The 22,701-nt window shown below is 33.1% G+C and overlaps 2 protein-coding genes and 1 pseudogene across 3 annotated transcripts; all 3 read left to right on the top strand.

The window, feature by feature from the left end:
- Positions 1 to 6,987: 6,987 nt before the first annotated feature.
- Positions 6,988 to 10,447, top strand: LOC122590223 (receptor-like protein EIX1). 2 transcript variants are annotated; one of them, XM_043762558.1, is made up of 3 exons: positions 6,989 to 7,682; positions 7,824 to 10,035; positions 10,216 to 10,447. In XM_043762558.1, the coding sequence occupies exons 1-3, from the start codon at positions 7,178 to 7,180 to the stop codon at positions 10,220 to 10,222; spliced, it is 2,724 nt and encodes a 907-aa protein (XP_043618493.1). In that variant the 5' UTR covers positions 6,989 to 7,177; the 3' UTR covers positions 10,223 to 10,447. The 2 variants fall into 2 exon arrangements, with proteins under 2 accessions (XP_043618492.1, XP_043618493.1); XM_043762557.1 differs by having other exon boundaries at positions 6,988 to 10,035.
- Positions 10,448 to 10,910: 463 nt separating this feature from the next.
- LOC122587995 lies at positions 10,911 to 13,202 on the top strand (annotated as a pseudogene).
- A 3,583-nt stretch (positions 13,203 to 16,785) lies between these two features.
- LOC122588697 (beta-hexosaminidase 1) lies at positions 16,786 to 22,447 on the top strand. Its single transcript, XM_043760866.1, has 15 exons — positions 16,786 to 17,182; positions 17,479 to 17,562; positions 18,477 to 18,512; positions 18,627 to 18,738; positions 18,867 to 18,937; positions 19,045 to 19,175; positions 19,283 to 19,299; positions 19,656 to 19,704; positions 20,066 to 20,166; positions 20,285 to 20,344; positions 20,569 to 20,602; positions 20,742 to 20,840; positions 21,059 to 21,118; positions 21,230 to 21,480; positions 21,992 to 22,447. Exons 1-15 carry the CDS (start codon positions 16,802 to 16,804, stop codon positions 22,159 to 22,161), a joined length of 1,656 nt encoding a protein of 551 aa, XP_043616801.1. The 5' UTR covers positions 16,786 to 16,801; the 3' UTR covers positions 22,162 to 22,447.
- The last annotated feature ends 254 nt before the right edge of the window (positions 22,448 to 22,701 follow it).

Genomic DNA, 22,701 nt, shown 5'->3' with positions numbered 1-22,701 from the left:
TGGAAGATGGTTAAGTCAAGTTTTTGGTGTCTAAAATTAATTTCAGGAAGTCTACTTTCTGGTGGAAGTGGTTTCGTGTCAAAATATGAAGTTTAAGGTTGTCAAACGAATTTTACAATAAAACTACGCAAAGCTGAGTTTTTCGAACAGATTTAGGTCGACTTCAAATAGTCATATCTTGGTACAATAAAAAATTGGATTTTTTTGAAGCTTCGAAGGCCCTTAACTTTTATAAAACTTTTCTGCGCGCAAACAGTGAATTTTCTGACTAGTCTGTAATATTGGAATTTTTAAAAAATAGTTAACGTGCGAAATAAATTAAGTAAAAAATTCATGTAAGTGTAAAACACTCTAAGGTTACAGTGGTTAAGATTTGAAATCTTGAATTGTTCGTTTCGTCCTAATAAAAAAATAGATAAAGTTACCAAAAATTTCAGTGAATATGAACTTGTAGAAACCAATGGTATATCATTAAAACAAATACACTATATTAAGTTATGTGACTTGTACCTTAATAATACATGACAAATCAATTGTGAATATTTTGAAAGTAGTCATATATGTATATCATCAAATACGGGTTACAATGGATGGTTCTTGACCATGTCCATAATTGTAACTTGTTCTTGTATATGTGTTGTGTAGATTCTAGTGATTATTTCGGACTTTGCACAACTACTTGCTTGTTGAGGTGAGTTTCGTGACCCCTTTTTATATTATTTCTTTGGGGAAAAATGATGCTCAAAACACTTTTCATTTTTTTACTAGCTGTGTCAAAACTTGTTTGTTTTCATGGACAAATACGTGTAATTATGAAATGTGTATGCTAGCTTGCTTGTATTGATTTCTTTGATGCAATAGATGTCTTTTGATATCTATTGAAGACTATTGGAAAACTATCGACCAACTTTATACTCCAGCTGGTAGTTGTTGGTATTTAAAGCATGATTGAGTTGTTAACAGGAGTGATGGGGATTGTGTTGTTGTTTAACTATGATGACATTGATCAGTATTTAGTACGCTACTACATGTTTATATTTACACTATTGTCCAAACCTCAAATATATCATGCACAGCAAACTCATTTGTATTCCTTTAAACCTACGAACTCACCAACATTATGTTGACATTTTCGAGCATTCATTTTCAGGTAATAACAATGCTTAAGGAGACTGAGTATAAGGACTTTAGGAAGACTAATAAAGAGATCCTTCATGGACTCCTAGTTGCATTTGAACATTGAATTCTATTTGCTACATCATTTGCTATTCGTTGGACGTGTTGCCTAGTCTTATCCCGCTTTTGGGAATTACATTTATGGATTTCATTTAGTATAACTCTATTATAAATTCCATGTGCTACGTTATGTCTTTTCGTCATATTCTACGATTCCGCCTAAGGTGGGGTGTGACAAGTAATATTATGATATATCTTTCATCATAGTTTATTTTCCGTATTTGATTTTCTTACAAATAATTAATAACAAAATAGTTTTGTATTGGATTATGGTTTAAATTAACCTTATGTTATGAAGTATAACTATACACTTGATGATATATGATTAAGGTTGAAAAACAAGGTTGTTATTGTTTAGAGCTAAGTGCGCCGAAATAACTCATAGGAGATATTGTGACAAACAGTCATTATCGTGATATGAAAAATGTATGAATATTATGCATCAACTACACATTAGCATAATAAAGATTACATATTTGCTTCCAAATTACTATATACAATATCATGGCAGATCAACTTGTATTCGATAATGGCTGACATCGATGCCTTCAAGGAATCTTAAAATATTTGGGTTAAAATTGTCTTGGCTTCAATGAAGAAGATTACATGCTTGTGGATCATAGGCATAAAATCAGTTTCTACAAAACCACTACTATTTGCATATCTAACTATTTTGTGGATACCGTGAATCCTTATAAGTTTTAAACTATACGTAGTTAACTACCTTGATGCATTGGACCAACTGTTTTAGCTTTCAATTCACTATATGTTATAATCTTTAAAAATATAATCATTTGTAATATTACATAAAACTAAAAAACACTTGTCAGGTTGATGAAAAACCATTGTCAAACTTTAGTCTTTAAAATTATATTTATACTATGGTTGATTCTCTCGACTTGTCAGGAAATGAATTTTCGGGAAGTATTCCCTCTAGCTTGTCATGGATAGATGGTTTAGGTTATCTTGACCTCTCAAACAATAATTTTTCAGGAAAAATTCCACCGCCTAAACTGCAACTCTTCGATTCTTCCTCCTATAGTGGTAACCCACTACTTTGTGGACTTCCACTTACACGAAAATGTGGACCTGATACTGGCCTGATTGATAAAAACGAAGATGATGAAGAAGATGACAAACTAGATGAAAATGTGGACCTTGAGCTTGCAACATACATTATAAACATGTAGTGACTTAATGACCTGGTGTTCTTAGCGTAGATAACACTCCACATAGGAAAGTATACATATTCGAGAATGGGAAGAACTAGGGTGACCATGCAAAGTAAATTACAATCACGGGTGCAAACGTTATTATAATTTGCAATGCATGCTAATCTTGGGGAATCCCTTTGTCTAGGGACATAGTGGTTTTAGATCTGTATGATTAAATGTATGGTAGCTCCTCTCTCATACCATCGCTAACCAGTCTAGATTATAGTCTCAAGATATACTTTAAAAATAGAAACTCGTTTCAATTACAATTACAACCATTTCACTTTAAAAGACTATTTCTAGTATATGCGAAAAATCCTTAATCAAAATCCTTATAATAAATGTTAGATAATGCGGAAAAAAAAGCACCACTTCAACATATATAATAAGTCATGCGCGCGCAAATATATATATATATATATATATTTGTGTATGTATAAATAATAATACAAACATCACCTAATCCAAAAATTTATACCTATCACATATCTCATAATTATTTTTTCTATTTAGTTATTTTGTCGGTTTCTTTAATCATCTCATTTAATTATTAAATTCAAGTATTATATCATTTTGTAACCTATTTATATTATCACCATCTTAAAATCTTATATTATCATCATTATGTGGTAATATAGATCCTAAAATAAGCCTCAAAAAAAAAAAAATCTAGCTTACTAATCTCTCAAACACCACACATAGATTTTCATGCTCTATTTGAGAAACCATCATGGTAGGTTATCCTTGACTCGACAAAGTAATGTAAAAAGTGAATGTAACCCTTCGTAAGCATTTTGGAAAGCTAAACCAATCTTTGAGCAAGTGTTCAACTGTCACCTAAAGAAAATGTCTAGAGTATCTTTCTAATAATTATATAATAAAACATTGTTGGGCTAGCACGAGATGAATTCATATCTCTCTCATTTTGTTGAAAATTTTAGATGATAGATTTTTAACTCTATATCTATTAATCCTTATTTGTACATTTGTTTTTTCTAAACTCATTAGTTCATCTTATTTTTATTATAATAATAAGTTTTAGTTCACTATCTTATACATATTGCTAAATAATTATTTTCATATACGAAAATTTATACTCATTTATAGTAATCATAACAATCCTATTTAGCAAGCTAGTGTAGCTAGCAAGACATATACAACAAATATAAGGCACATAATCAGAAACAACTTAAAGGCCAAGAACATCATCAAGTAAACTCAAATGAAGTCCAATAATTCCACGCATAAATGTATAATCCCACATTAACCCAAAACATACCAAAGAAACATATAGTCGATATAATAATAACACTTCATTTTTACTACAAAGCAAAATTATATGATGGACGTTTGAATGATGCCCTGTAAGTGGGAGAAAATTTTTATATTACCTCAATTTATTTATTCAAGTCATTCGCAATCTTATTAGTGAATCCTTCTACAACTACATTAAATTTAACTAAAGAGGTTGTTATATATTAATACTATTACCAAATAATGTATCACAGTTGATTAGTCGGGTTGTCCATAACAATAAAATTCCTAGTATTGAGGTCTTGAATTAAGATACATTGAACACTTAGGAAAAATAATAATAATAATAATAATAATAATAATAATAATAATAATAATAATAATAATAATAATAATAATAATAATAATAATAATAATAATAATATGAGGGCCATTTTTAAGGGTAGGTGAAAGAAGGAAGGTGAAATAAGAGGGTGAAGTTGGTGAACAATTATGGGGTGGATGCGAAATGGGTTAAGGTGATGAAAAGATAATGATTGTATTCAGCTATGGTTTTGTAGACCTTATTCATTGTTACTACCTTGCTTTATATTATTTTGATTGGTAATATTATGAGTATGGTGGGGTATTAAATTTGAAGGGAATGGTTAAGGGAAAAAAAAAAGGGAAGATGGTGAGAAAATGGAGCTGGCGTGACAGTAAAAAGTATTAATGGAAATGGTGAACGATTAATAGTGGTCTAAAAAAAAAGATTGAATTGGTTAAAGCACAAAATATATCAATGCTAGCTATGTAAATTAAAAATCTAACCAAAAAAAAAAAAAAACAAAACGATTAACTAAATTATATGTGTTGTGGACTTTAACATAATTATGACACAAACTTGAATGAAACATTCAACGTTTTCTTAAAAGTCAGTTGGTGAACTTTTGATAAATGTCTGTAATTATCGTGTATGCAACAATATTAAGGCAAGAAGGTTTGATGTGTTGTGACTCTCTTAGAAGATCCAGTCAATGGAATTCATTAAGTCATATCTAGTCATCAATTTGATAGAGTCGAGGTTATCTCGACATACTAAAGATACCTTGCGTAGACTTTATACAAGTAGTGAGAGATACAGAGACTACCATAAGCTATTTCTACTAAATAATTCAGATTGAAAAATTTATGAATTACTAAAAGAGTAAAGTGGTTAGACTTGAGATTGTACAAGAAACTACCATAATAATCCTCAAAAAGAGCCATTACAAAAATCTTTAAAAAAGTTTGTGTCAACAATAAACTGCTACTCGAAGTGTTGCTTTGGGAAATTTTCTTACAACTAGTAAAAGGGAAACTCAGCACAAGTTTGTGAGTCCATTCAAAAATATTATTAAACCAATCGTTCCAGTAGCCTATAATTTAATATTATATCATGAGTTAAACATAATTATGATACATTTCATGTGACGAATCCTAAGAAATGTCTTGTTGACGAAACTTTACATTTATCATTGGAAGCGAATATTGGATTCAAATACCGTAAGTTACATTTGCGTAGAGTAACAGTTTAGATTAGTAATCAAATGATATAGAAACTAAAACATTATAAAACTTATCGTTAATCTTCAATGGAACCTTCAACGAGCACCTTAGGAGCAAGGGGATCAAAAGAAATTTATATATATATATATATATTATTGTGAATATGTACAGTGTATGTGTATGGTTACAATAGGTATCTATTACGTGTATTGGTAGTGTGGTAGGTTAACTGCAGTACTCTTTATATGAATACTAACAATACTAACCATACACTTGATGATATATGATTAAGGTTGAAAAACAGGGTTGTTATTGTTTAGAGCTAAGTACGCCGAAATAGCTCATAGGAGATATTGTGACAAACAGTCATTATTGTGATATGAAAAATGTATGCATAATATGCATCAACTACACATTATCATAATAAAGATTACATATTTGCTTCCATATTACTATATACAATATCATGGCAGGTCAACTTGTATTCGATAATGGCTGACATCGATGCCTTCAAGGAATCTTAGGATATTTTGGTTAAAATTGTCTTGGCTTCAATGAAGGAGATTACATGCTTGTGGATCATAGGCATAAAATCAGTTTCTACAAAACCACTACTATTTGCATATCTAACTATTTTGTGGATACCGTGAATCCTTATAAGTTTTAAACTATACGTAGTTAACTACCTTCATGCATTGGACCAACTGTTTTAACTTTCAATTCACTATATGTTATAATCTTTAAAAATATAATCATTTGTAATATTACATAAAACTAAAAAACACTTGTCAGGTGGATGAGAAACCATTGTCAAACTTTAGTCTTTAAAATTATATTTATACTATGGTTGATTCATGAATAAACAACCAGTCTATTTCATGATTCTTATTTTATTTATTAATCTGTCATTTCTAAATAGTTTTTAAGTATTTATTATAGCATTTTGCTAGCTTTTTACACGTATAAATGTAATTTTTTATATGTTTTTTCGCGTTTCACGTGGGTTATAATCTAGTAATCTTAAAAAGAGACTATAAAACATGTTAGAACATTATGCTTGCAATCTATAAATACCCAATTAAACTACTAGAAATCTAAAATAATAAACATAATACCTTAAACTTTGCATGCAAAAGTGTTAATTTATTCAACCTATAAAGCTTGGCATGATTTAATTAAATGATTTTATTTCTTATTAAATAAGTTAAGTGGTACAAATTCATTGACCAAATAAGTAAAAAATATTGTAGATGTCTAAATTTAGATATACACCTTAAATTTAGACCATTTAAATAATTTTTTTGTTATATATATAATATCAAGAAAAACCTCGGTAAAAATCTCAAATGAAATGCAACATGACAAAACCCAAAATATGATAAAATATGTGATATGTACGAAGTGACACTCTTCATAAACATTTGGTTTAATACATGGAAATTATACATAGAATAATTTGGACCCACAACGGATATTTCTTGGTCGTTATGCCATGTCACATGCATTTTGTTCTTTTATTATCGTTTTTTAGCTACTTTCTCCAATATGCCATTTTTCCTTTAAAGGACCACATATTTTTTTCAACAATCTTTTTCGTTTTGCCGTGGATCGTAATTTTGTCTTATAAATAGTAGCGTGTTGGAAAAGGTCCATAGTTATAAGCTGGCTGGCTTTTCTACAACAAAGATATAAGTCTTGGTCTATTGGATAACAAATTAGAAGACCACATGAAAAGAGTACCTAGTGGTGCATATATATGTATACATACATATATGCAAACCATATAATGTAGTGAAGCCAATTACAAATACTCTGAATAAATATCTCTGGTGATATACCAATATATTGTTTTCACTGCTGGTCTTGATCGATCAACACCCTTGAGTAAGTCAAGCTCTTTACTCACGGTTTCTTAATTAATTATTACATTATATATATATATATATATGAAGCACGTTCTTGTGATTTTGCTGCTATGTATGATATTTTATATGAATGGTGGAGTTTTTACTCTTGGGCACAAAGAAGATGCCAGCATGACGCTATCCGGGTCCTGCATTGAGAAGGAGAGGGAAGCGCTGTTGATTTTTAAAAGCCACATTAGTTTCTCTGGAGATTCACTCGACGACTGGGGAGACAAAGAAGAAAAAAAGGATTGCTGCCAATGGGAGGGTGTTAATTGTAACAACCACACTGGGCATGTGATCAAACTTGATTTCCGTCTAATGCAATTAAGTGGATTCATTTCTGTTTCCCTTGGTGATTTGACTTCTCTTACATATTTAGACCTCTCTAGTAACAATTTTACTGGAAACTTGCCAGATACCGTGTGGCAACTTCCAAATCTTGATTTTCTTGATGTTAGTGACAACTCTTTGAATGGAAACATTCCCGAGTTCACACTACGTTCATCCCTGTCACACTTAGACCTCTCTAGTAACAACTTTACTGGTGATTTGCCCAGCAGTGTGGGTCAGCTTTTAAATCTTGATCATCTTGATGTTAGTCACAATTCTTTAAGTGGAAAGATACCTGAATTTACGGGATGTCCATCCCTGTCACACTTAGACCTCTCTAGTAACAACTTTACTGGTGATTTGCCCAGCAGTGTGGGTCAGCTTTTAAATCTTGATCATCTTGATGTTAGTCACAATTCTTTAAGTGGAAAGATACCTGAATTTACGGGATGTCCATCCCTGTCACACTTAGACCTCTCTAGTAACAACTTTACTGGTGATTTGCCCAGCAGTGTGGGTCAGCTTTTAAATCTTGATCATCTTGATGTTAGTCACAATTCTTTAAGTGGAAAGATACCTGAATTTACGGGATGTCCATCCCTGTCGGTTTTAGACCTCGATAGTAATGATTTTACTGGAGATATACCGATCAGTGTGACTCGACTTCTAAATCTTCATTATCTTGATTTTAGTCATAATTCTTTAAGCGGAAACATTCCTGACTTTTCAGGATATCCGTCGATATCGAACTTGGACTTGTCTGATAACAAATTAGCTGGAAACTTGCCCATTAGTGTGGGTCAACTTTCAAAACTTGAACATATTGATGTTTCATCCAACTCCCTTAAAGGTGTAATCTCTGACCTTCATTTTCAAAATCTCACCAATTTAACTTATTTGGATTTGTCTTTCAATTCTTTCTCACTTGAGTTGAGTTCCATTCCTTCTAAATTGGAGACAATAAAGTTGCAATCCTGCATTTTGGGACCTAGTTTCCCTATGTGGCTCAAAAATCATACAAGCTTTAAATATCTGGATATATCAAGTGCTGGAATATCACAGAGCATTCCTTCATGGTTCTGGGATCACCTACCATCTGGGTTGAGTTTTCTAAACATCTCTTCAAATGAACTAAAAGATGTGCTACCAGATGTAACGACAGACTTCGATAATTATCCTGGAATAGATTTGAGTGACAATCAATTCGAAGGTAGAGTACCAATGTTACCTTCTAAACTCGCCGCGTTAAACCTTTCCGGGAACAAGTTCTCAGGAAACCTCTCTTTCTTGTGTCACATAGACAGAGCGTTAACTTTGTTAGACCTCTCAAACAATTCATTCACAGGGAGCCTTCCTGATTGTTGGTCGAAATTCCAAGAATACCTAACAATCCTTAACTTGTCAAATAACAATTTGTCTGGGAAAATCCCTTCTTCTTTGGGATTATTATCTCACTTGCAGGCATTGTATTTGCGAACAAACACCTTTATCGGTGAACTTCCTGTGTCCTTGAGCAACTGCACAAAACTAAGGTTTGTGGATCTTGGGGATAACAAGTTATCTGGCACAATTCCTGCTTGGATAGGTGAAAGACTTACAGAGTCGTATGTAATTGTTCTACGATCCAATGCATTCTCTGGCAGTCTACCTGAGCAAGTGTGTTGGTTGTATAATCTTCAACTTCTTGACCTTTCTAACAATAGATTGTCAGGAAACATTCCTGAGTGTGTTGGTAACCTCACAGCTATGGTCAGGGTAGTAGGGTCCGGAGATGTTATGGTTAGCCATTTTTATTCATCATCTGCTCGTACTCTTCTTGTAACAGAGCAGGCGCTTAATCCTAATAAAGCAATTTGTTTACAAGAATTTAATTGTAGAGAAGCTCCGATAGAGGCCCTCGCAAAAGCCCTATTCACTGACATTGCATTGGTTGCATGGAAAGGAAAAGTTCGTGAATTTGGAAGAACCGGCCTTAAATTACTTAAGAGCATCGATCTTTCAAGCAACAACCTTTCTAGAATACTTCCCACTAGTATCACTAGTCTTGTTGATTTGGTCTCCTTAAATTTATCCTGCAACAATCTTCACGGAGAAGTCCCAAAAGATATCGGGCGGTTAAAATCACTTGATTCTCTCGACTTGTCAGGAAATGAATTTTCGGGAAGTATTCCCTCTAGCTTGTCATGGATAGATGGTTTAGGTTATCTTGACCTCTCAAACAATAATTTTTCAGGAAAAATTCCACCGCCTAAACTGCAACTCTTCGATTCTTCCTCCTATAGTGGTAACCCACTACTTTGTGGACTTCCACTTACACGAAAATGTGGACCTGATACTGGCCTGATTGATAAAAACGAAGATGATGAAGAAGATGACAAACTAGATGAAAATGAAGTTTTGAAATGGTATTACATTGGAATGGGTGTTGGATTTGCTGTTGGATTTTGGGGAATTTCAGGCGCTATATTTCTCAATCGTGGATGCAGACATTTCTTGTTTGCAGCACTGAGTCACGTAAACAATTGGATATACGTAACACTGGTTCTGTATCTTCGGAAGTTTAAAAGGTAAATGTATCAATTCTATACCTTATATATACAACTATTTCCTATAAGTACATAAAAATTTCAAAAATTGTGAGCAACTTTTTTATCCACTTAGTTAACAATTCACTATACATTTTATTCACAAGGTTGCTTTGTTATGATTTATTTAGTATCTTATCATTTTGTTACTTTATTTTGCAGGTTTTAGGAGTTCACTACACATTTCTAAGCAATTTCATAGTTGGTCTCTCTAAGGAAGTCTCATACTATATAGCGGGTCGAATTATCATAGTGTTGGTGAAAACTAAAATGTTGCATTTGATAGTCTATGTAAAGGTTGTTTCGTAGTGTCAAAACTTTGTGTGTTATAGTTTTTGTACCGAAACTCACAATTGTTCTCGCAGTTATATTTTATACTACTTTTTTAATGGTATATAAACCTCCTATATATACTACATTACATCACAAATTTTAGTTCTAACATTCTTGGTGTAGACCTTGAATTTGAAGTATTTTCCAAAGTGCCGCTGCAATTGCAAACATACTTTCATTTTGTATATTGACAATTTGACATCTTACGAATGTCAATATGCTCGAAAAAAGAGTAATTGAAAATGTTAAAATGATGATAGAATGTGATAATTTAATGAAACAAATAGTTGAAAGAATACACTTATATCCAAATTGTATAAAGAATAAAATTGTATCCAAATTGTATAAATAAAATTGTATCCAACTGGGCAAGTATTATGATAAGAATAAAATTGTATAAAGAGATTATTTTGGGCTGATTCGAACTTTTATATCCAAATTAGCCGATTTTCTTGAAAAACCAAAGATTTGGTTAAGTTGGACTCTTTGGTTGTTCGGTTGTCTCTAAGCATCATCCGGCCACCATGAGAAACCAAAGATTTCGGGCTATTCAAAACAAGGTTTTTTTTTTTCTGTTTTCTTGTTTCACCTCTTTGTGTGTGTTCGATTTGTTTATGCCATTTGTCGATTATTAAATCTATTAGCCATATGGTCTAACTCTCTTATTTGTCGATCAAGTGATTTTCCCAAAATTTTTTGCTTAGATAGTTAATTATTTTGATCATTTAGTTATAACTCTTTGGTTTGGCTGTTTTTATTGAGTATTAAGGTTATATGGCTTCATTTTTCGATATCTATATTATGCAATATAATTCATAATCTAGATTTGCTGATTATTTTTTGTTTGTGATCATTTATATCATCGAATTGCATTGTGAAGGAGGGTCTACGAGGATCAAATCTGAATGATTTCATCAGCCAAATGTCGGATGATATTCTTCTTAAAATATTGTATCTTTTGCCTATCAAAGATGCGGTGGTCACCAGTGTTCTCTCCGCAAGATGGAGGTTCATGTGGTGTAATTTGATCAGCCTGAACTTCGATGCTAGAGAAAGCTTAGCTAAGATTGCTAAGGACCCGAAATTATGGGTTTCAGAGGCGTCTTAGTATGTGAACCAAGTGAACAGTATACTTAAAAGTTATGACCACCCAAAGGTTCAAGATTTCCGTATACGTTTCAATTTTGATACGCATTATCATAAAGATATTGATAAGTGGCTTGAGTTTGCGGTAGACAAAAAGGTTGAGATTTTTGAACTGGATTTGAAGAAGACTACTCACCAGAACAATTACCGTGTCCCAGTTTACAATTTTCCGTTACATTTACCAGATATGTGCTACCTGAGAAAGCTCTACATAAAGAGCGTTAACATGAGTGACGCAATTCTGCAAGAAATTCTAAGAAATTCTCCATATCTAGAAACGCTATCAATTCATTATATTACGGGTCCTCACTTGACTCGTATAGATGTTGGGGGAAAAGGTTTTAACCTGAAACACTTAGAAATAATGTTCTGTTTTGGGGTAACATTTATTTCTATGTATGATTTTAACCTTGAAATCTTCAACTATAAGGGTCCAGAAATCAAAATACAGTTCACTGATCTTCCAAAGCTCAAAGAAGTTGAAATGAGTCGAGGAGCATTTTCGGGGTTGGATAATGTGTTTGGCCAGATATCATCAATTGTTTCGTCCCTGCAAGCTCTTTCATTACATATACTTTCTCCAAAGGTTATTACTTCGTTGTTTCATCAAACTCTATGTGTTTTTAATCCTTAATGCATATATCTTAAGAGGGATCTCTTGTTTCTACAGGACAGTTTTAAGTGTATCGATGAACTACCAAACATCAAGAAATTGATGCTTACAGTTGCTGCACATAAAGATGATTGTCTGCTAGAGTATATTTCTATTGCCAACGCATGTCCAAGCTTGGAGAGTCTTACAGTTAAGGTACATAGTCTTTGTCCAATTAAGAAGTTAAGGCATATAACCACAATATATGTAAATATAAGGTCAGAATCACAGATATACCTGTTTTCGTCTTATAATTTCTGTTGCTAGTAAATATGGTGAGAACATACTCTTGCGTGTCTTCTTGTTTCTGCATTTTCCAAATTCATGATATATATAGTATATATTCTGCAAAAACTATTTATATATCTTTCTTATTAAGAGGAACCGATTTCTGCAGTTACTTTGGTTTAGACCAGTCAGAAGTAGTAGGAAAGCAGGGGAAGTAGCTACTGATCACCCCCATGAACACCTCAAGCTTTTCAAAATTTTAGGGTATTTTGGTCGAACCAGCGACCTTGAGCTTGCAACATACATCATACACAATGCTGTTGCTCTCAAGAAAATTGTGATTGATCCACGGTACCAAGGAAGTGCAACGACAGACGGCTTCTCAAAGAGGGAGCAAGCCTCTCGATCCTTTGCAGAGCGCCAGCTAATTCCAATATGTCCCCAAGGCGTGGAACTTGCCATACTATAATTCTTTTTCAAACATCTCGGCACACTTTTGAGGCTAACATATGATTTAGGAATAAAGTGAAAAAGGAGAGCGATATGACTTACAATTCATTGCTTTGTGATTGATCCAAGTTAATCACCGGAGTAAGGTTGGATAGAGAACAAGTCACTATCAAATCTTGCTTACTTGCTATGCTTTCACCATCCAAAAAAGCTAGTCTTTTAATTTACATACATGAGCAATAGTAGCAGTTTACCCTTTTGATTTATTAAAATTTTTAATCTGAACTTTTGTTTCAGTTTCTGTGTTTTTATAATGTGGAGATTGCCTTGATGCGCATTCCTTTGAAGTCCGTAACATATTTATAACAATGTGTTATTTAGTTTGCTTAGCAAGTGGGCAGAGCACAACTATTACAAACGTTACAAGAAACCAGATAGAGATAATATTGGTTACATCTTCTCCTGCTGTTAATTCACCTCACTTTGTGTTTCTCCGTGTGTTTTGGTTTTTTCATGCCTTTTTGAATGAAAAGACTTCCATAAAAGACAGCTTGTAGAATGAACAGTTCTTTTGTAACTTATTTGGCCGTAATTGTTGAAGTTAGTTTGCGGGTGTGTTCTTTCCTGGTTGACCCTATACCAGAATTAGACCTGGCAATTTTTGCCCATATTTAAAATTTTAGGTATGTTTGGGTAAATATTTAAACTTAATGGGTATATATGGGCTTTTAAAATTAGACACGGATATATTTATCAGCTCTAACGGGTCCAAGTGGGTAAGTGTGCGGGTCTAAGCGGGTCTATATTTGCAGCAGCAACAAGCGATGCTCACTGATATCACTAGTTTTGTAAATCTGTAATTCACTTTGTCATCCTTCATACCTTCAATCTCGTCATCTTCATCCTTCATACCTTTGATGTTGCCATCTTTTCACAGGTTTCTACTTTTTTACTTTATCTTTTTTTATTTTAATTGTGATTTAATAGTTATTTTTGGTGTTTTTTACAGTGATTATATAATAGTTACGGGTTTTTTACATACTGATTTTTGTGTTTTTATGCTTAATTTACTTATAGTAATTTTAGGGTTTTATTTTGGGTTTTTTTAACAGTGATTATACAATGCTTGTAAGGTTACTAATTTTATTGTTTTTTTAGGTTTCTTTTGTTTAATTTTCTTATAGTAATTTTGGGTTTTTTTTAATTGTGACAGTGAAGTTGGGTTTTTTAGGCTAAATTTTTTACACTAATTTTAGGGCTTTTTAGATTATTGGGATGATGATATATTGAGCTGATTTTTTTTGTGCCCATTAACTATTTTGGGGCTTTTTTATGTTTAATTTACTACACTGATTTTAGGTGTTATTGGAACGAGTAGAATGGTAGAAAATGATGGACATGATAGTGTGGATGAAGTAAATGATGGAGATGTTGGTTCATCAACAGCCGGTACAGAGACAACGGGTCGAGAGCGTTCGGTTGTTTGGGTTTATTTCAAGAAGATAACAAGGGATGATGGAGTTAGAATGGGCAAGTGTACAAGTTGTGGGAGATTACTTAAAGCTAATCAAAGATCAGGTACATCAAATTTGAAACGACACATTCACAAATGTTTTAATATAGATTTTGATGATGCCACCGCTCCTTCACAAAAGCGTGTTAGATTAGATCAAATGATGTATAGAGAGAAGCTTGCACTTTCTATTATCAAACATAACTACCCGTTTACTTATGTTGAGCACGAAGCAACAAGAGACTTGCATAAGTTTCTACATTGGGATACAAAAACAATAACAAGAAACACAGCAAAAGCAGATGTTCTAAGAATTTTTGAGAGAGAGAAGAGCCTTCTTAAAAAAAAATTGGAAAGAATACCAAGTAGAGTATGTTTAACAACGGATTTGTGGAGTTCTATCACCAGTGATGGTTACATGGCACTCACTGCCCATTATGTTGATGAAAATTGGGTTTTGAGAAAAAAAGTTTTGAATTTTCGAGTCGTACCGCCACCTCATAATGGTTCCATTTTAGTAGAGTATGTTGTTAATTTTTGTAAAGATTGGGGAATTGAGAAGAAGATTTTTACAATTACATTAGATAATGCTAAGTATAATGACAATTTGGTTGATTCTTTAAAGCTTCTTTTAGGTTTTGATTATGGTTTGATTTGCAATGGAGATTTTATGCATGTACGTTGTGGGGCACATATACTAAATCTAATCGTACAGGCAGGATTGAAAGTGATTGAAGGTGCCATTGTAAAGGTTAGAGAGTCGGTTAAGTATGTTAGGGGTAGTTCATCCAGGAAGTTTAAGTTTGCTGAATGCATTTTGGTATAATTTGGCTGTTTAGAAGGTTATTGTTGGTGGGTTTTTCTGGTTGTTTTTGCAGGTTAAAAATGTTGTTTGCTGGTTGCTGAAGTTGTTTGCTAAAGTTGCTGTTTGCTGTTTGGTTGTTTGCTGAAGTTGCGGTTGCTGTCATTCGTATTTAACTTGCTGAAGTTGCTGTTTGCGGAAGTTTTTTTGTTGCTGTAAAGTTTTGTTGCTGAAGTTTGCTGTTGCCGTCATTCGTATTTAACTTGCTGAAGTTGTTCCTTCAGTTTTGGTGGTTATGGACTTAAGTCATGGTGCTTATTCATAAAGTTCAATCATGATACTTGGATGTTATATTATTCTAGGTGGTTTATTTAGATAGTAATGTGGTTATAAGTATTAGCTATGTGAAGAAATTTGAGCTTTATGATTTTAATTCTTTTCATTTATGCTTCTGAATGTCAGCTTACTAGTTTGAAATTAGCAATCTTATGGTAGAATCTAAAATTTTTAATATTGTTGCTAATCACAGTAATTGTTGATATTGATGTAACATTATATATATATTATATATATGTATGTATATGCTATTTAGATGGGTCATCATTGATGTAACATTGAATATATATATATACAATGACGACGACCAAACAAATAAAATAAATTGCGGGTTGACCCGCACCCGACCCGCACCCGTTTGACCCGCAATCTTGAAATTACCCGTTTTGACCCGCATCCGTTTTGACCCGTTATCCAAACCCGTCCGACCACTTTGCCAGGCCTAACCATAATCCATCAAAAACCAAAAACTTTAACTTTATCTCTAAATTGTGTCACTTATCGGGTATAAGAGTTTAAAAATTCCTCTATTTCTATACCTGCAGGTTAAAGTCCCCGACCTGGCGAATTTATAGATTCAGTTCTCGTTGGATGCACTATTTACGTTGAGTTCAATTGTTGCTCCCGAAATTGATAAATTAACCATGTGGTACTTATTGAACATCAATATCCAAAAAATACTTTTAGTGAGGCTCAATTAAAACTTATTGTTGAGACAAATTTATAATTTAAATGGATGATTAAGCCTAGTATTATAAATCTAGACAATAAAATCAAAAAGAATTGAAATTCTCATTAACTATTAATGAAAATTCTGGTTACGATGATATATTTTATATTTATAAGCATGAAGATAAACGTTAATTGGAAAAAATGATTGCAAGATGGAAAATGATGGAAGGTAAAACAATAAATTACATATATGCGCGGTGACTAATTGTTAAGATTTTTGATTTTGAAATCACTTAAATATACCATTTTCGATAATACCAGTACCACATTAAAACTAACAAATATAAGTACCATTCCGGATTTCACTGAGAATTAATAGCATTTCCGAATTGAATTGGTAGCAAAAAATTATGCTCATCCTTGGACAAGTAATGTGTTTCTTTTAAGAAAAAAAAAATAATGATATACTTATCTTGGACAAATGGGAGTAGAAAGAACATTTTATGAAAAAGCAATCATTTCTTTACCAACTTTTTAACTATACCCATCACTGAAACAGATCATCCTACTCGTCTTTCCTATATCCTGAAGTCAACAAAAACACACACAACAAAAAATGTCAACCAAAAAATCCCCAATTACAATTCAAAACCCTAATAAATCATTCATACTTTTTATTATTATAACAATTTTATCTCTAATTACACCAATTATCACTTCAAGAACAATCCTTTCTAAACATAATATATCATCATCATCATCATTAATCACATATTTATGGCCTTTACCTTCTGAACTCACTTCTGGTAACCAAACACTGACAGTGAACCCCAATTTATCCCTTTCGGTTTTCGGAAACGGGTCGAATTCAGTTATAGTTAAAGATGCCTTTGATAGATATAGGAATATTATATTTAAACATCATGTTGGTGATAAGAAGTTAGTTGGTTATGATGTTAGTAAACTTAGTGTTGTTATTAATTCTAATAATGAAGAGGTTAGTTTTTTCATTAAGTATACGAAAATAGCCCGAAATCTATAGTGTATTATTTATCGAACTTTAAATGTGTCTATTGTGTATTTAACTTTAGAATATATTAAGTGTATGTATTCGGTCAATAAAAAACTTGTGAACTGATGACACGTATACTTGGATATATACAATGTACCTTTTTAAAGTTGGATATGTACTATAGATTTTGGGATATGGTTCAATACATTTTTGGATGATTAGAAAGCTATTTTTTTCATGCTTAAAAGTGAAATGTTTGATGTTTGAATTTTGTTGTGTAGCTTCAACTTGGAGTCGATGAGAGTTATACTTTGTTGGTGGTGAAAAATAATGGGCTTTCGATTATTGGAGAGGTTAATATTGAGGTAACTGATTACGTATAATGTATGTGTTGTTGGTAATTTTGTGTAACTAATTACGTATAATATTGAGTTAGGAATTAGTGACTAATTGACCTGCAAATTCGATAATGACCTGCACGTATTTGTAACTTTTGGAAACTGTCTTCTGCTAGTTTTTAACTTGGGTGTTCTATATATATAATACAAATATGAATTTCACACTCTGTTCTCGATTTTATGCTAAACTCAACGAGATTAATTCTTTGTATTATTGCAAACTGAAGTTCGTGTAAGTCACCTACTGTCCTACTTATATGGTCAAGTTGTTGTTTTTGAAAGGTGATCTTGGACGATCAAAGAGATATTGGGACATTGTAATCTTAAATTGGCTGCATGAATCGATCAAGATGTGTGTGTAAATTTTAAGAATAATGCCAAGGAATAGAAGTATACTCTGGCCGTTGGTCCATTGTCGTAATTATACTTGGTTTTGGGTCTATTTCGGTATTCAAATTTCTGTAAATGACCCATCTTGGTTATTATAGCACGAAAAAATAGTAACCCAATTTGGGCAATTAAAAACACAAACACCCTTAAAAAACTTTAATTGTCGCAGTTGGTGGTTCCAAAATGGATAAAAAAAACTACAAGTATAAGACAGACCAAAGATGAAAGTAGGTTGCTTTTATATGACATTTTTCCTTATTCATTTGGCTTCATAGTGTTATGGTGGTATCGGCATTATAGTGTTCGGAGATGGTGGTGGATAGGGTAGAAGTTTCCACGGCAGTTGATTTATTATTGGGGTTTCCTATGTATTTCCGTTGCAATGTCAGCGGAAGTTTACAGATTAAACATATTTTGGATTGTGTCGACTTTTGGTTTAAGTTTACGAGATGTCAGTGATTGAATAGTTTCTGTAATTTTGTTTGATACAGGCAAACACGGTTTATGGTGCATTGCGGGGTTTAGAGGTATGAACATAACAGATCATAATAGTGTTTTAAGTATGTATGTCATGGTAAATATGAATCAGCTAGATGACTTGCCTCATGTTGACTCTTTGCATACGTTGTTCTTTATTGCAGACATTCAGCCAATTATGTGGTTTCGATTATGGAACTAAAACTGTACAAATATACAAAGCACCATGGTTTATCAAAGACAAACCAAGATTTGCCTTTCGTGGGCTTTTGCTTGGTATGTGTCACTTCTCTTTTTAATAAATGACCTTGTTACGCCAAGTAAAATTGCTAGTTTTGTCATAATTTGTTGACACTGGGCAGTTGTGGTAGTAGATGGGCGTTGATGTTTACTTTGTTTCACAGATACCTCAAGACATTATTACCCGATAGAAATAATAAAGCAAATAATTGATTCTATGTCATATGCTAAACTTGTAAGTAATTCCTTGCTGTTTTTCCATTATGTTATCTATGACATTGCTGGTTATAGTGCCTCCAATTTCTCTATTGAATTTCTGATATCATGATTTTCATTCAGTAGAATGTTCTTCATTGGCACATTATAGATGAGCAATCATTTCCTTTAGAAGTACCTGCATATCCAAAGCTTTGGAAAGGTGCATATACAAAGTATGAACGCTATACTGTAGAGGATGCTTCTGAAATTGTTAGGTAAGGCTCTGAGCCTAGAATAAAGATTTTCATGCCTGTTGGCTGTTCTTATTACTAAATGTTTTTTTTTTGGTGTTTCATGTCGTCTTGGTGATGTTATTATAAAGCTATGCTAAATCAAGAGGTACTATGCTGTAATTTTCATCTTAGTTACAAGCCTCTTGTGAATAGTTAGATTTCTTGTGTTACGATGGTTCTACTAACCATCTGTTATGGTTTCTCCTTTCCACTTCAATGTTTTCGTGATGAAATAGATCTGGGCTAAAAATAAGAGATTTAAAAACTTCTAACTTAGTTCTAAGTGAAATAGGTTCTTATGATACTGCTTATTTAAATAAGGGTGTATGGAACAGTAAGTGTATGGCTTTTCATTTGATGTTGATCCCCCTTCTTGATTATATTGAGTTATTGAACAGTAAGTGTATGGCTTTTCGTTTGATGTTGATCCCCTTCTTGATTATATTGAGTTTTTCATGACAGGTATCAATGTTATGGCAGAGATTGATGTTCCTGGTCATGCGGAATCATGGTAAATGAGATTGATGATCCTTTTACCATGTCAAAATATAGATAACCAAACACACCTTAACAATTTTAATAATCAGGCTGTTAATCACAAAAACTCGGTATGTAAATTAGCTTCAAGTTTGTGCGCTTCAGTTTCTTCCTGTAAACAGAAATCCTGAAAGTGCTTAATTGTATGTTTGTTCTTATTTCAAGAATTTAGATCAGATATGAAAGCTACACATTGTAAGCCTAAGTTAGGTTAGCCTATCATGATTCATTAGTACAATTAACAAACAATTATTTTATTCTTCCATATATTATATGTCTCTTGGATAGGTAAGGTGGAGTGGTGCTTGCTCTAATTTCTCTTGCATTTCATGCAGGGGTACCGGATATCCTGATCTATGGCCTTCAGCTTCCTGTAAAGAACCTCTGGATGTTTCAAAGAATTTCACTTTTGAGGTTCTTTCGGGAATTTTAGAAGGTTGACCTCTATTACAAATGCACCCCATTTCTGTGTTTATCATTTATAAAATTCAAAATGTTTTTGTATAGTCTTATCTGTCAAGCTCAACACTTGATGTCATGTTCTCATTTTACAGACATGCGAGAGATATTTCCTTTCGAGCTCTTCCATTTAGGAGGTGATGAAGTCAATACTGGTTAGTAAGCTTTCCTTTGGTTACACTTTTGGACTCATACAGATTTGTTGAATAATTTAGAAGGTCAGGTGAAACAAACTCAGTTTATGTGTGAGATTTGCCAACGTCGTGACAACATTTATCTGGAAACTCTTGTCGCATTAATTCATGCAAATAACAATGCTGCCATATATATCAAATTTGGACTCATCTCTAGTTGTCTTACATAATCTTCACTGGTGCAGATTGTTGGAGCTCTACCCCACATGTGAAGCAATGGTAAAGCCTTTATCTTTGTTGTGTCAAGTTCTTATCTTCCCTCATTATTTACTTAGATTTTATACGGTGACAGTCTTGACTTTAGAGTTCAGACTATCCTTTCTGCGTTCTACATATAATTCAATTATTCCATATGTAGGCTTCAGGAGATGAACATGACGACTAAGGATGCATATCAGTACTTTGTACTCAAAGCTCAAGAGTTGGCGATATCCAAGAACCGGACTCCTGTCAACTGGTATGTCATATATAGTGTGCTTTCTGCAAACAATTAGTATTTTTTCGCTTGACAGGATTGAGTATTGTTGCTGTTGCTGCTGTTTCATTTAGATAAAGTCACGATAATCCAAAATAAATATTTCCATGTTAAAACACTATTGTTCGAAAATATATTGCTCGATATTTTACCGTCTAACTGTTTGACTATTTGCTAATTTGTTAATTCCATCTACATAGGGAAGAAACTTTCAACACATTTGGCGGAAAACTCAATCCAAAAACAGTTGTACATAACTGGTGAAGTTCTCATTGGGTTTTATATTTTATTTATTCATATAGGTCATTGAATATCATTTTTAGTTAGTGTTTGTAGGGCTGAATGCAGAGATTTGGTGTCTGTTCTGTCAGGTTGGGTGCTGGCGTTTGTCCAAAGGTGGTAGCACATGGGTTAAAATGCATTTATAGCAATCAAGGGTTTTGGTATCTTGATCATTTGGATGTCACGTGGGATGGGTTTTATAATGCTGAACCACTAGAAGGAATAACTGATGCTTCTGAACAGAAACTTGTTCTTGGTGGAGAAGTCTGTATGTGGAGTGAGACTGCTGATCCCTCAAATGTTCAGGCAACAATATGGCCTCGTGCTGCAGCTGCTGCAGGTATCTTGTCTGCTCCATAGTAGAGGTGTATTCTTCAACCCATTTTGGATGGGTCGATTCAGTTAGGTTTTTATTTCTAAGAGGTCAAACTGATTAACAAAATTGATAAGAAGGAAATGAGTCAACCAAAGGGGGTGAAAGTCATCCAAAGAGTATATTCGTAGAACCTCCTAAATCATTTCATATAAAAAATTTGGCACACTAACTGCTAATAAAAGAATTTGAAATTTGTAGAAAGGTGTTTCAGGCAATGCTAACCTAATTCATGCCTAAATATTATAGCTGTTTTTGGCCAGTTAATTTATTAAGTTCTCCAAACAATAAGAATTTGTCAAAGAATCAAATATTTAGTTATCTGACTACAACTTCTTCAAAAATTAGAAGGGCATCCAAACAGCATATCCTTACACCCCTTTGTCACAACTAATTTTTATTAATAAATTACACATTATCACCTTCAATGTAAAAAACATGCAACTTATAGTATTTTTTTTTCCTTTTTGTACCCTAGAGCGATTGTGGACCTCACAGGAAGCCGCGCCAATAGGCAACGAGAACGCATTAACCCGGTTGCAGTACTTCAGGTGCCTGTTGACTAGGCGTGGTGTTCAAGCTAGCCCGGTTACTAATAGTTATGCTCGAAGCGCTCCATATGGTCCAGGATCGTGCTATGACCAATAAGTCGATACAAGTATCGAATTAGCGTTCTCGGAGTTGTATATACCATTGATCTACGGTTCCCACGGTCCAGGTGAAAAACAGTTGTAATGCATGATCATGGCTCACAGGTTCTGCAATTGAGTTGAATGTGGGTTTATTTCGAATTAAAGTTAGCAAATGTGTGTTGGTGTGAACTGAGCTTTGAATATTGTACCTCTCTTTTCTTGTGATTGATGATATTGTAGATGTATTTGATGGGCAAATCCATCTTTATATTCATGAATTTACATTTTCTTGGACATCTAAATGTACTCGTCTCTTGCTATGTAAATGAGCCAAGCTAATTGTGAGTTTGACTAGAGTGAGTCTACATGAGCCCTGGTCAAGTGTAAGCCAACTTTGTAGCTTGCTTAAAAAATGAATTTATGCTTGTGACCCGATAGGCTAAAACATTCTCTACCTTGTACATACATTTTTTTTCGAATGATATATTATCTAATCAAGTTACAATTATTCAATGCTAAACACCTCTACCATTAACTTTTTATGTTTGATTTTTGA

The sequence above is a fragment of the Erigeron canadensis genome, chromosome 2 (assembly GCF_010389155.1).
Source record: "Erigeron canadensis isolate Cc75 chromosome 2, C_canadensis_v1, whole genome shotgun sequence".
NCBI classification, from domain to species: domain Eukaryota; kingdom Viridiplantae; phylum Streptophyta; class Magnoliopsida; order Asterales; family Asteraceae; genus Erigeron; species Erigeron canadensis.
This window is presented reverse-complemented; position numbering and strand designations above follow the sequence as displayed.

Coding starts and splice junctions, on each gene's coding strand:
- LOC122590223 (XM_043762557.1), top strand. CDS start 7,178: ATGAAGCACGTTCTTGTGATTTTGCTGCTATGTATGATATTTTATATG.
- LOC122588697 (XM_043760866.1), top strand. CDS start 16,802: ATGTCAACCAAAAAATCCCCAATTACAATTCAAAACCCTAATAAATCA. Junction 20,167..20,284: donor TCTTTCGGGAATTTTAGAAG/GTTGACCTCTAT, acceptor CTCATTTTACAG/ACATGCGAGAGATATTTCCT. Junction 21,481..21,991: donor TCGTGCTGCAGCTGCTGCAG/GTATCTTGTCTG, acceptor TTTGTACCCTAG/AGCGATTGTGGACCTCACAG.